The 15,104-nt window shown below is 46.2% G+C and overlaps 1 protein-coding gene across 2 annotated transcripts in view; it reads left to right on the forward strand.

The window, feature by feature from the left end:
• The window catches only part of NAPRT (nicotinate phosphoribosyltransferase), a 71,124-nt gene that overhangs the window by 33,328 nt on the left and 22,692 nt on the right, over window positions 1-15,104 (forward strand). For both annotated transcript variants that reach the window (XM_040352153.1, XM_040352152.1), the window contains exons 5-7: window positions 2,476-2,591; window positions 2,672-2,868; window positions 7,328-7,468. In XM_040352153.1, the coding sequence (XP_040208087.1) occupies window positions 2,476-2,591; window positions 2,672-2,868; window positions 7,328-7,468 (454 nt within the window). The remainder of the gene's footprint in view (window positions 1-2,475; window positions 2,592-2,671; window positions 2,869-7,327; window positions 7,469-15,104) is intronic.

A 15,104-nucleotide genomic window follows, 5' to 3' on the forward strand; every position in this document is an offset into this window, starting at 1 on the left:
AATCGCCGGCAGAAGAGAAGGATATCTGAATGATGCCTCTAGCTGCAGGCATCACTCGGATATCCCCCCACAAAGCCCAGGACGTCATATGACGTCCACCCGGGATGGTAGATCCCCTTTTGTGGATGTCATATGACAATGGGCCAGTATTGAAGTGGTTAAAAAGCAGTGACGAGCCTGGTGATCTCGCAGGTTGGCTGATGTGACAGAACAGCGCTGCTTTAAAAATGCAACATGTAAACAATCAGACGGATTTCTAAGTACAGTATTTCACCCAATAAGCTGAGTTTACTGTTAAAAATAGTTGTAAGATCCAAGACGCTGGTGGGTGTAAAAAGATGTCCGCTTTCTGCCTTCTCACTGTATCCTTACCGCGGACAGGTGCGGGGTGTAGCAAGATGGCGGCGACTAAACTTCACTTCCGTTACTAAATTTGACGGGTCGCTTAATTTGACGGGTCGCCTAATCTGATGTGTCTCCTAATTTGACGGGTCGCCTAATTTGACGGGTCGCCTAATTTGACGGGTCGCCTAATTTGACGGGTCGCCTAATTTGACGGGTCACCTAATTTGACGGGTCACCTAATCTGATGGGTCTCCTAATCTGACGGAACACCGGCAAAGCGAGTCGGGGGGACACAGAGAGGCTGACCCAGAAGTGATGTCATCGACGTCACTTTCCGTTTCACAGCAAGAACGAGAGGAGAGCAGCAGACGTGTGTCCGCTCTTCTCCAAAATCCCTGCAGGTGGGCAAGTGGAGCCTGAAACCCCCTCCCCCTGAAAGGTGCCAAATGTGACACCGGAGGGGGGGAGGGTTCCGAAAAGCGGAGGTTCACTCTTGGGTGAACCTCCTCTTTAAGGAATATTGTAAATTCTGTATAACATTGTATTCTATTTTGTATGTTTGCCTATATATTGCACGCTCCATTAATGTTTTCATTACATGTTGCGTATTAGAATTAGCCTGCCTATGTTGCGCCCCTTGTTACCATAAAAGTACAATTGTAATGTTGAAGGGGTTGTAAAGGTACAATTCCCCCCCCCCCCCCCCCTAAATATCTTCCTTTCCCTTAGTGCAGTCCTCCTTTACTTACCTCATCCTTCCATTTTGCTTTTAAAAGTCCTTATTTCTTCTGAGAAATCCTCACTTCCTGTTCTTCTGTCTGTAACTCCACACTGTAATGCGAGGCTTTCTCCTGGTGTGGAGTGTCGTGCTCGCCCCCTGCCTTGGACTAGGGAGAGTCAGGACGCCCACTAACACACAGCTCCTTTCTCTATCTGCAACGTCAGGGCGTCCTGACTCTCCTGTAGTCCAAAGAAGGGGGCGAACACGACACTCCACACCAGGGAGAAAGCCTTGCATTACGGTGTGGAGTTACAGACAGAAGAACAGGAAGTGAGGATTTCTCAGAAGAAATAAGGACATTTAAAAGCAAAATGGAAGGATGAGGTAAGTGAAGGAGGACTGCACTGAGGTAAAGGAAGATATTTAGGAAAAACGGGCCAGATTCACAGAAAAAGTACGGGAATACGAAAGGACGTAACGCACGTCGCCATTCAAAAAACACGTCGGGGCGCCGTCATTTCGCACAAAGCACGGCGGGAAATTTTCACACGGAGCATGCGCAGAACGTTCGGCGCGGGAGCGTGCCCAATTTAAATGGTACACGCCCCATTTGAATTAGGCGGGCTTGCGCCGGACGGCTTTACGCTACGCCGCCGCAAGTGCTTTGTAAATCAAGCACTTACGATGAAAACTTGCGGCGGAGTAATGTAAAGGGGATACGTTACGCCGCCGTAATTGTTCGTGAATCTGGCCCGACATTTTTTACCTTTACAACCCCTTTAACTTCTTGTTGCAAAAAATTTACTACAGAACACCTCCCCCTCTCACAACCACCATATTATAAGTGGGATGTCTTCTGTAGTCCAGCAGAGGAGAGCTCTATGGGCAGGGGTGACAACGCTGCTTGGGATATCAGTGCAGCAGAAGCAGTTGCTAGCTCACTGCAGAAAGTTAGGAGCTTACTGGAAAGCTCTTGGGGGGGGGGGGGGGGGATGTACATGTATTGGAGAAATGTATTGAATGCAGGGCCGTCTTAATGGCATCTTGGGCCCCTGGGCAAAGTAATGCTCTGGGGCCCCTACAAAGATAACATTTGTGCAGGTAAACGGGCATCAAGTAGGTAGGAGGCAGACTGCCTCCCCTGTGTATCTATCACTCTCAGTGCCATCATGGGGGGCTCCCAATTTCGGGGCAGCGTGGGCTCAAGGACCAACTGCTTTAGGGAAAGTGCAAGGGTCCCCCCATGCAGCTGGGGCCCCTGGGCAGTGCCCAGGTGTGCCCTTTCATTAAGACAGCCCTGATTGAATGTTTTTTTTTTTTTTTGCCTAGACATACACTTTAATAGCGTTTTATTTGAGATGCACGTTGCGTTTTGTCCCTTTCTGATCGTCTTTTGTGTCCCTTTCCAGGCTTTGATTGCACCAGCAACGTCTTGGCAGGAAAGAGATTCGGCATCCCCGTGGCCGGTACCGTGGCTCACTCTTACGTGACTTCTTTCTCCTCTATAGACGAAGTGCAGCGCCCGGTAAACACTTCTTCTTCCCTCTCTAGTAATGGTAAGGGTGGGCATTTTTTCTTTTGCTGACACTTTTTTCTTTCTTCAAGGCTCTGCGGCCAGCAGGCGGCCAGGGAGGGGAGGTGGACTTCCTGAAGCTCTCTCAGACGTGGTTGGAGAAAGTGTGCCGCCTCCTGAAGATGCCCCCGCACAGCACCAATGCAGGCGAACTGGCAGCTTTCATATCGTACGCCATCGCTTTCCCTCTCAGCTTCCTGGTAGTGGTGGATACCTACAGTGTCATGATGTAAGAGGTGAATGGGACGCAGGCCTTGTGTACTTCTCCCATAAGGGCACCCTAATAAGAGAGCCCTGAGCCATTCACATCTGCACCAGAGGAGCTTACACTCTAATATCCCCCCCACAGTCACACACTATTATGTACCAGAGGAGCTTACACTCTAATATCCCCCCACAGTCACACACTATTATGTACCAGAGGAGCTTACACTCTAATATCCCCCCACAGTCACACACTATTATGTACCAGAGGAGCTTACACTCTAATTTCCCCCCACAGTCACACACTGTTAAGTACCAGAGGAGCTTACACTCTAATATCCCCCCACAGTCACACGCTATTATGTACCAGAGGAGCTTACACTCCAATATCCCCCCCACAGTCACACACTATTATGTACCAGAGGAGCTTACACTCTAATTTCCCCCCCACAGTCACACGCTATTATGTACCAGAGGAGCTTACACTCTAATATGCCCCCACAGTCACACACTATTATTATTATTAATATATAGCTCTGACATATACCGCAGCGCTGTACAGAGAACACCAAGCCAGTCACATCAGTCTCTGTGCCAGAGGAGCTTACACTCTATTGTCGCTCCTACATTCACACACTACTATTATTATACATTTATATAGCTCCGACATATACCGCAGCGCTGTACAGAGAACACTAAGCCAGTCACATCAGTCTCTGTACCAGAGGAGCTTACACTCTAATGTCCCCACCTGTCTCATTCTATTATTATTATTATTATTATACTTTTATATAGCTCTGACATATGCTGCAGTGCTGTACAGAGAACACTGAGCCAGTCCTATCCGTACCTGCACTAGATGAGCTTGCACTCTAATGTCCCACCACAGTCACCCCACTATACATTCATATAGCTCTGACATATACCGCAGCGCTGTACAGGGAACACTGAGCCAGTCACATCAGTCTCTGTACCAGAGGAGCTTACACGCTAGTGTCCCACCAGTCTCATTCTATTATTATCTATTATACATTTATATAGCTCTGACATATACTGGGGTGCTGTACAGAAAACACTGAGCCAGTCACAGCAGTCTATGTACTAGAGGAGCTTACACTCTAATGTACCCCCCCCCCCCCCCCCCCCCCCGCACAGTCGCATACTATTATTATTATTATTATACATTTATATAGCTCCGACATATACCGCAGCGCTGTACAGGGAACACTGAGCCAGTCACATCAGTCTCTGTACCAGAGGAGCTTACACTCTAATGTCCCACCAGTCTCATATTATTATTATTATTATCTATTATACATTTATATAGCTCTGACATATACTGGGGTGCTGTACAGAGAACACTGAGCCAGTCACAGTAGTCTCTGTACTAGAGGAGCTTACACTCTAATGTCCACCCCCCCCCCCCCCCCCACACACTATTATTATTATTATTATTATTATTATTATTATTATTATACATTTATATAGCTCCAACATATACCGCAGCGCTGTACAGGGAACACTGAGCCAATCACATCAGTCTCTGTACCAGAGGAGCTTACACTCTAATGTCCCCACCAGTCTCATATTATTATTTATTATACTTTTATATGGCTCTGACATACTGTAGCTCTGACATATGCTAGGGTGCTGTACAGAGAAAACTGAGCCAAGTCACATCAGTCTCTGTGCCAGAAGAGCTTACACTCTATCGTCACTCCTACATTCACACACTATTATTATTATACATTTATATAGCTCCGATATATCCCGCAGCACTGTACAGAGAACACTGAGCCAGTCATATCAGTGTCTGTACTAGAGGAGCTTACACTCTAATGTTCCTACCTGTCTCATTCTATTATTATTATTATTTATTTTACTTTTATATAGCTCTGACATATACTGGGGTGATGTACATAGAACACCGAGACAGTCATTTCCTTACCTGCACTGGATGAGCTTGCACTCTAATGTCTCACTGCAGTCACCCCACTATACATTCATATAGCTCTGACATATACCTCAGTGCAGTACAGGGAACACTGAGCCAATCACATCAGTCTCTGTACCAGAGGAGCTTACACTCTAATGTCCCACCAGTCTCCTATTATTATTATTATTATTATCTATTATACATTTATATAGCTCTGACATATACTGGGGTGCTGTACAGAGAACACTGAGCCAAGTCACATCAGTCTCTGTGCCAGAGGAGCTTACACTCTAATGTCCCCACCGGTCTCATTCTATTATTATTATTATTTATTTTACTTTTATATAGCTCTGACATATACTGCAGTGCTGTACAGAGAACACTGAGCCAGTCATTTCCTTACCTGCACTGGATGAGCTTGCACTCTAATGTCCAACCACAGTCGCCCCACTATACATTCATATAGCTCTGACATATGCTGGGGTGCTGTACAGAGAACACAGAGCCAGTCACATCAGTCTCTACGCCAGATGAGCTTACAATCTAATGTCCCACCAGTCTCATTCTATTAGTATACATGTATATAGCTCTGACATATACCACAGTGCTGTACAGAGAACACTGACTGAGCCAGTCACATCAGTCTCTGTACCAGAGGAGCTTACACTCTAATGTCCCACCAGTCTCATTCTATTATTATACATTTCTATAGCTCTGACATATACCGCAGTGCTGTACAGGGAACACTAAGCCAGTCACATCAGTCTCTGTACCAGAGGAGCTTACACTCTAATGTCCCTCCCCACAGTCACACACTAACATTATACATTTATATAGCTCTGATATATACCACAGTGCTGTACAGCAGCGGTCCCCAACCTCCCCATTTCCAGAGACCAGTCTTGAGGACCCCCTCCACAGACCAGGAAAGGGGGGGAGGGGTGTTGGTGGTTGTCTCCCCTCTGGGAGAGTGGGGGGGGGGGGAGTTAGGTTAGGTTTAGCCTCTCATCTCTGTGGGGATGGGAGGTTATAGGGTTCAAACTCACTGGAAGTCTCGCAGTGTGAGCGGGAGCATTTGTCCAGCTGTGGTGGACTAGGCTGGGACTTAGCGCTGTGGTAGGTGGGCCAGTTGGGAGCGGTTTGGCGGCTTTGGGCACTGTGAATAAATTCTCTGGGTGGAAATTGGTGGTGGGAGCGGGCGCGGACTCTAGTGGTTGGAGGGTGGTAATGCAAGTTATGCAGGCTCACTCGTATGCCGCCCGCCACCCTCCACGCAGCCCAGGGGTTGAGGACCTCCGGCTTTACAGAAAATACAGAGCCATTCACATCAGTTTCTGCACCACAGGAGCTCACACTCTAATGTCCCACCACATTCACACGCTATTAGTCCTTCTTCTTCTTCTTCTTCTTCTTTCTTTTTCTTTCTTTTTCTTCTTTCTTCTTTCTTTTTCTTCTTTCTTCTTTCTTCTTCTTCTTCTTCTTCTTCTTCTTCTTCTTCTTCTTCTTCTTCTTCTTCTTCTTCTTCTTCTTATTCTTCTTATTCTTCTTCTTCTTCTTCTTTTTCTTCTTCTTTTTCTTTTTCTTTTTCTTTTTCTTCTTCTTTCTTTTTCTTCTTCTTCTTCTTCTTCTTTCTTCTTCTTCTTCTTCTTCTTCTTCTTTCTTCTTCTTCTTCTTCTTTCTTTTTCTTCTTCTTCTTTTTTTTTCTTCTTCCTTTTTCTTTCTTCTTCTTCTTCTTCTTTTTTTTTCTTTCTTCTTCTTTCTTTTTCTTCTTCTTCTTCTTTCTTTTTCTTTCTTTTTCTTCTTTCTTTTTCTTCTTCTTCTTTCTTTTTCTTCTTCTTCTTCTTTCTTTTTCTTCTTCTTCTTCTTCTTCTTTCTTTTTCTTCTTCTTCTTCTTCTTCTTCTTCTTCTTTCTTTTTCTTCTTCTTTCTTTTTCTTCTTCTTCTTCTTCTTCTTTCTTTTTCTTCTTCTTCTTCTTTCTTTTTCTTCTTTCTTTTTCTTCTTTCTTTTTCTTCTTCTTCTTCTTTCTTTTTCTTCTTCTTCTTCTTTCTTTTTCTTCTTCTTCTTCTTTCTTTTTCTTCTTTCTTTTTCTTCTTCTTCTTCTTTCTTTTTCTTCTTCTTCTTCTTTCTTTTTCTTCTTCTTCTTCTTCTTCTTTCTTTTTCTTCTTCTTCCTTCTTCTTCCTTCTTCTTCTTCTTCTTCTTCTTTCTTCTTCTTTTTCTTCTTCTTTCTTTTTCTTCTTCTTCTTTTTCTTTTTTTTTTTTTTTTTTCTTTCTTCTTTTTTTTTTTTTTTTCTTTTTTTTCCTTTTTTTTCTTCTTTCTTTTTCTTCTTCTTCTTCTTTCTTTTTCTTCTTCTTCTTCTTTCTTTTTCTTCTTCTTCTTCTTTCTTTTTCTTCTTTCTTTTTCTTCTTTCTTTTTCTTGTTTTCTTAGAAAACACTGAGGTTATACCAGCATCTGAGGAGCTTACACTCTAATGTCTCTTGAAGGAATAGCTGAGACTTTGGAAAGGTCATAAGTAATGTCGCCCCCCATCCCTTTGTTTGCTTGGCAGGAGCGGTGTACCCAACTTCTGTGCAGTGGCCCTGGCATTACATCAGCTCGGGTACAAGGCAGTTGGCGTTCGGCTGGACAGCGGAGACCTGGCCAAGCAGTCTGTGGAGATTCGCAAAATATTCAGGCTCTGTGCGGAGAGGTGAGTGCCTGTATTCAGTAGGGGTGAGGCTTTTATTGCTGCCCTGGAATGTCTTCTTTATTCACTTAAAGGGGTGGTTCACCCTAAAAACAACTTTTTTTTATTACACTGCCCCCCCACATTACAATACGATTAAGGCTATTAATTTTTTTTTTATGCTGTACATACCTTTGTACAGCATATTCACCCGTGGCATCTGGCTTGCGAGTCCCGCGGGAGTGGGCGTTCCTAACATGTCTGTGATTGACGTTTGCCCAAAAACGAGCTCCCCCCAGCCGCGTCACGGTTGGCGAAAGGAGCCGAACGGCGAGTCGGCGCTATACTGCGCATGCGCATCGCCGTTCGGCTCCTTTCGCCAATCGTGACGCGGCTTGCGCGACGGGGGGAGCTCGTTTTTGGTCAAACGTCAATCACAGACATGTTAGGAACGCCCATTCCCGCGGGACTCGCAAGCCGGATGCCACGGGTGAATATGCTGTACAAAGGTATGTACAGCAGGAAAAAAAAAATAATAATAGCCTTAATCGTATTGTAATGTGGGGGGCCAGTGTAATAAAAAAAAGTCGTTTTTAGGGTGAACCACCCCTTTAAGGACCGGAAGATTTGCACCCTTAAATTTTTTTTTTTTTGCAAGAGGTGTATATTGATTGGTTTGTGCAAAAGTCGTCTACAAAATAGGGGATAGTTTTATGGCACGTTTATCATTTTTATTTTTATTTTTTTACTAGTACTATCATAGTCCCACTTTAAGTCGCTGATCGCCGCCATTACTAGTATATAAAAAAATTCATATATATATATCACACACACACTTCATGGTATGCAGACCCTATGACGTTTGTGTAAACCGATCAATATACGCGTATTGGATTTTTCTTTTACCAAAGTAATTTTGGCCTAAATTGATGAAGACTTTTTTTTTTTTTTTATTATTATTTATTGGATGTGTTTTGTAGCAGACAGTAACAAATATTGTGGGGTGTGGGGGAAAAAAATGATATACATTTTATTTGGGTACAGGGTTGCATGTCTGCGCAATTGTCAGCCTGGTCATGGGGGGTAAATCTTCTGGTGGTTAAGCTATTTCGAGGGTCCTAATGTTTTGTAGTTTTATTCTGGCAGTAACCCTCTTCCTTTTTTTTGTTTTTTTATATTTTCAGATTTTAAAACCTTGGAATGCACCATCACTATTTTAACCTGCTGAGCGGTATTCCCGAGTCTGGCTCGGGGTGGAATTTCAGCACCAATAGCGGTAACCCCTGAGCCAGACTTGGGATCGCATCGCAGGATACAGGCAGGGAATTACTTACCTTGTACCCTGGATCATGTGAGGTCTCCCCGCTGTGTGAGCGAGCGGTTTCCTCGATCGATTCACACAGTGCCGAGTGCCGCCGGGCTCCGTTCCCTGCGACGTCACGACGCACGGGGGCGGAGATCGGCGCCAAATTCAAAAAAGTTAAAACACAGTACACATACAGTATACTGTATTCCTACAGATTAAAGTACTGTATAAAATAATTACACACCCCTTGTGTCCCTAGTGGTCTGCCCAGTGTCCTACATGCACTTTTTATGTAATAAATAATGTTCTTTCTGCCTAGAAACTGGAGACTGTCCAAAGCAACCAAAAAGTGTCCCTTTACATCAAAAGTGGTTTTAACCACTTAAGACCCAGACCATTATGCAGGTAAAGGACCTGGCCAGGTTTTGCGATTCGGCACTGCGTCACTTTAACAGACAATTGCGCGATCGTGCGACGTGGCTCCCAAACAAAATTGGCGTCCTTTTTTCCCCACAAATAGAGCTTTCTTTTGGTGGTATTTTTTGCGCTATAAACAAAAATAGAGCGACAATTTTGAAAAAAAATCAATATTTTTTACTTTTTGCTATAATAAATATCCCCCAAAAATATATAAAAAAAAAATTCCTCAGTTTAGGCCGATACGTATTCTACATATTTTTGGTAAAAAAAATCGCAATAAGCGTTTATCGATTGGTTTGCGCAAAATGTATAGCTTTTAGAAAATAGGGGATAGTTTTATTGCATTTTCTTTATCGTACATCACGGGACACAGAGCAGCATATTCATTACTATGTGGGTTATATGGAGTACCTTCAGGTGTTGACACTGGCAATCTCAAACAGGAAATGCCCCTCCCTATATAACCCCCTCCCATAGGAGGAGTACCTCAGTTTTTACGCCAGTGTCTTAGGTGTTAGTCATGGTTTAGCTTGCCTCAGCATCCTTGGGATTAGGTGAGCTACCGGTTCTGTCCAAAAAAGCCTGAGCGCTAAAGTGGTCAGTAACCGGACCCCAAACCCTTGGGGTATAGCCCATAATGCTTTCTTTTTAAGAGAGCTGGACCCTGGGCCCAGAACTTAGAAAACCTTTGGGCGCCTAATGTTTTCTGTTTGCCAGGGTGCTGTATGGGTCCAGGACAGTGGATCCTTCATGGAAGAAGAAGGTTCCCAGGGCCTGAAGGTCTAGACATCCCCACGGAGATGGGGGAAGATTGGGCCTCTTGCTTGGCAAAGTCCTGCGGCATGGAGCAGGTAAGTAAGGGGAAAAACTTGCGGAACTTGGCTCTTAGCAAGTTTTTTTCTGGGAGGTCACAGGGGACATGCCTAAGGTTATGCATTGCATCTGGCAAACCAGTCACATATCATGAAGATAGGATGGCTCTATATGTTATCATTCCCCATAAAAAGTGACCTCCCTGGTAGTGTTGGAAAAGCTGTGAGTGGGGCCTTTTGTGTACAAATGTATGTGTGTTCAGAGAGCTATGCTTACCTGCAAGCCTCCAGGCGATGCTCTATCCAGTCCTCTTCCTCATGCCTGCAAGGCAGGCAAAAAACGCTGACCTCCTCGTGTGTTCCAGGCCTGCGGCTGCAGGAACAGAGAGGCCCTTCCTCCCAACCCCCCCCCGTCGGCGGGCGCGCGCGCGGTGCGCGTGCACGTGTTATAGGCGCATTTGGCGCCGTTTTAGCTGGGGGGGAAGGGCGGGTCAGTGGTTTAAGGAAGGGGCGGCCCTTCCTTAGTGCCACAGCGCATTCAATACTTTGGCTTGAGGGAGGAAGGACTGGAGTGAAGCACGGGGCGCTGAGGACACACAGTGGCCAGAAAGAATACTACAGTCTTCAGAAGATTGTGGTTTAGCCTAGGAATAGGCTGTTTTTTCTTTTCCATCTCATAGTCTTTTCTTTGGCAATACTACTCAGGGGGATAGAATGTTTTTTCTTGCCTAGATTGAAAAAAAAAAAAAGAAAAGTTTTTTTCTTTTGAAAAAAAAAAAAAAAAAAAAAAAGTGTCATCTGGGGTAGAGGAAACATTTTTTATTCCCCAAACAGGTGTTTGGGCATTTAACTATTTATAAGTCCCAGGTACCAATAAGTAGCAGGTGTGCCTCGGTATTGTACCATGGCATCAAAGAACAAGCCAGAGGGTACAAAAGGTGGGGATTCCCCCACAGAGTCTGAGGTCTCGGACAGAGCTATGCCGCTGCTTTCCCCACAGGGAGCCTTTGGGCCATCGGGATCTGGGGCTGGAGCTGACGCGAGTCAACCCAACCCTAAGATGGTCACGGAGGAGGTGTTGCTCACCTCTTTAAATGAGAGCGGAGAAGCATGGGAGAAATGATAGCCGCAGCTATGCGGGGTAGTAAGCGGAATAGATCTCCGTCACCCGTGCGCGGACCCTCGGAAGAGGAGGTCCTTTCCTCTGGGGAATTGGACGACCTCTTGGACAAAGACCAAGTAGGTTCAGGGATCGAAGATCCGGATACAGAGGAGTCTGGGGCAGTCTCCCTGAGGGAGAGCTGGTGGATTCAAGGCTTGACGGACTTGGTCCATAAGGCATTCAACCTGCCTGTACCAGATCTCCAGGTATCGACGATTTCAGCTTTGGGCTCACTGAGGGCGCCTCAAAGCAGTGCTGTGTTTCCGATCCATCCTCTATTGGAGGGAGTCTTGTTCCAAGAGTGGAACAAACCAGACAAGGTGTTCTTACCACCTAAGAAATTTTCTGTCTTATATCCTATGGAAGAAAAGTTTTCCAAGAGATGGGCTTCTCCTGCAGTAGACGCAGCCATCTCATGTGTTAACAAATCGTTAACATGCCCTGTAGAGAACGTACAGGTTTTCAAAGATCCAGTTGATAAGCGCTTGGAAGCACTACTTAAGAACTCCTTCACTTCTGCAGGGGCAGTAGTACAGCCAGCCGTGGCTGCGATTGGAGTCGCTCAAGCTTTATCAGATCAATTTAAGCAAATGCTTGAACTTATTCCTGCCGAGCAGGCAGAAGAATTTTCGGATGTCCCTAAGGCCATATGTTTTACGGTAGACGCAATCAAGGATTCCATCCAGCAAGCGTCACGTTTATCGTTATCCCTTATCCATATGAGAAGACTCTTATGGTTGAAAAGCTGGGAGGCTGAGCCCCCATGCAAGAAGCTCCTGGTAGGGTTCCCCTTCCATGGAGGACGGCTCTTCGGAGAGGACCTAGATAAATACATTCAGACCATTTCAAGCGGCAAGAGTACACTCTTGCCAACTAAGAAGAAGGTTCAGGGGCCTGCGTTTAAACGACAGTCCTCCCCTGGGCAGGGGCCCTCTAATGCCAAGCAGTATCGACGGCCTCCTGCAAGAGCAAAACTTCGGCTTCAACAGCAGATCAGAAGGACAGGCTGTTAGAGGCAAGAGGCAGTGGTTTCGCAAGCCAGCAAAACCAGCCCCCAAGTCTACCTCATGAAGGGGCGCCCCCACCCACGAAGGTGGGGGGAAGGCTGCGACTCTTTTCGGAGATTTGGGAAGCCAGCATTCCCGACGAGTGGGTACGGTCTTCCGTGGCCACAGGCTACAAGCTAGAGTTCCTAAGGTTTCCTCCTCCTCATTTCCAGGAGTCGAGGATTCCAAACGATCTGGAGAAAGGAGCCGCATTAAGATCGGCTCTAGATCATCTACTTTCCCAGGGAGTAATAGTAGAGGTACCAGTCCTGGAACAGGGGCTGGGTTTCTACTCCAACCTAATGGAGGCTACGGCCCCCCGGGTGTTCACGAAGGTTCTAGCTCCAATCCTAGCCAAGCTAAGGATCCAAGGGGTCACGATCCTAGCATACCTGGACGACCTCCTAGTCATAGACCACTCGTCTCCCGGCTTGGAGCGAGCAGTGGCCCTCACGGTCCAATACCTCGAGAGGTTCGGCTGGGTCCTAAATCGAGAAAAGTCAGCATTCCAGCCCACAAGGCAGTTGGAATATCTCGGCATGAGATTAGACACAGAACAACAAAGGGTGTTCCTACCTCTGAGGAAGGTCAAAGCCATCAAGGAATTAATCCTACTGGTTCTAAGCAAGAAGGAACCGACTATTCGCCTATGTATGAGACTACTAGGCAAGATGGGGGCTACATTCGAGGCGGTGCCATACGCCCAGAGCCACACTCGCATCCTGCAGGCAGCCATCCTGTCAGCATGGAGCAGAAGGCCACAGGCCTTGGATATCCCGTTGCCACTCTCATCAAGAGTCCGGCAAAGTCTGTGTTGGTGGTTAGACCCTCAGAATCTACTGAAGGGAAAGTCTTTCAACCCAGTGGCTTGGAAGATAGTGACCACAGACGCCAGCCTGACGGGCTGGGGAGCGATTGTGGATGGTTCCACTCGCCAAGGTATTTGGGCAAGGCCAGAGAAGCTTTTACCCATCAACATCTTGGAGCTCAGAGCGGTTCGACTAGCCCTCAGGGCTTGGACGTCGAAATTGCAGGGGTTCCCGGTGAGAGTTCAATCAGACAATGCCACGGCAGTGGCATACATAAATCACCAAGGGGGAACCAGGAGTCAGGCCGCTCAGAGAGAAGTGAGCTTGATTCTCCTAGGGGCAGAGGCTCATGTGCCCTGCATATCGGCAATATTCATTCCCGGAGTGGACAACTTTCAGGCGGACTTCTTAAGCCGCCAGACTCTATTGCCGGGGGAATGGTCTCTGCATCCACAAACCTTTCAAGCACTCTGCCAAAAATGGGGAGTGCCGGACATGGATATCATGGCATCGAGACTCAACAAGAAGCTAGACAGGTTCATGTCCCGCTCAAGGGATCCGATGGCCTGCGGAACCGATGCTCTGGTTTGCCCTTGGCATCAGTTCAAACTTCTTTATGCGTTTCCCCCGCTCCAGTTACTATCCCGCCTGCTGCGCAGGATCCGGGTGGAGCACATACCAGTCATCCTGGTAGCTCCAGCATGGCCCAGAAGGGCATGGTACTCACTAATCTTAAGGATGGTAGTGGGAGACCCTTGGACTCTTCCTCTACGGCCAAACCTGCTATCGCAAGGTCCGATCCTCCACCCTGCCTTACGGCATCTAAATTTGACGGCCTGGAAGCTGAATCCCTGATTCTCAGGGGTAGAGGTCTGTCTCAGAAAGTAATCTCTACCCTAATCAGAGCCAGGAAACCGGTCTCTAGGGTGATTTATTACAGGGTCTGGAAGGCCTATGTAGGCTGGTGTGAGTCCAAGCGATGGCTTTCTCGCAAATTCACCATTGATAGAGTTTTAAGTTTTCTCCAGCTAGGAGTGGATAAAGGATTGGCATTAAGCACAATCAAAGGACAGATTTCTGCTCTGTCAGTGTGGTTTCAGCGGCCGCTGGCCACCCACTCGCTGGTTAAGACCTTCCTTCTAGGGGTCTTACGTATTAAACCTCCAGTTAAATCCCCGCTTTGCCCGTGGGATTTAAACCTTGTTCTGTCAAGTTTACAGAAACAACCGTTTGAGCCGTTGGCTGAAATTCCTTTGGTTTTACTGACAAGGAAGTTAGTATTTTTGGTCGCCATAGTTTCCGCAAGAAGAGTATCGGAACTGGCGGCCTTATCCTGTAAGGAACCATATCTTATTTTTCACAAGGACAGGGTCGTTCTCCGCCCTCATCCTTCCTTCCTACCGAAGGTTATATCCAGTTTTCATTTGAACCAGGATTTGGTATTACCATCCTTCTTCCCTAAACCTACTTCCAGAAAGGAAGGGTTGCTGCATACCTTGGATATCGTCAGGGCCATGAAGGCCTATCTTAAAGCTACAAAGAAGATCCGGAAAACAGATGTGCTGTTCATATTACCGGATGGGCCCAAGAAGGGGCAGGCAGCTGCAAAGTCCACCATTTCTAGGTGGATTAAGCAATTAATCACTCAGGCCTACGGCTTGAAAGGGTTGCCTCCTCCAGTATCATTAAAGGCTCATTCTACTAGGGCCATGGGCGCCTCCTGGGCAGCACATCACCAGATCTCTATGGCTCAAGTTTGCAAGGCGGCAACCTGGTCTTCTGTCCACACGTTTACAAAATTCTACCAGTTGGACGTAAGAAGGAATACTGATACAGCCTTTGGGCAGGCAGTGCTGCAGGCTGCAGTTTGAGACCCTCGGATTCCGGGGGCTCCTCTTTTTTGAGTTAAATTTAAAATTTAAGATTATTTTTCTCAACTAAGTTGGATTTATTATGATTTGAGTATATCTCTAAATTAAATCCTTTTGTCTTGGAGATGTTCTCCCTCCCCTCATTGTGAGCATTGCTTTGGGACATCCCATATAGTAATGAATATGCTGCTCTGTGTCCCGTGATGTACGATAAAGAAAAAGGGATTTTTAATA

Source organism: Rana temporaria, chromosome 5, assembly GCF_905171775.1.
Source record: "Rana temporaria chromosome 5, aRanTem1.1, whole genome shotgun sequence".
NCBI lineage: Eukaryota > Metazoa > Chordata > Amphibia > Anura > Ranidae > Rana > Rana temporaria.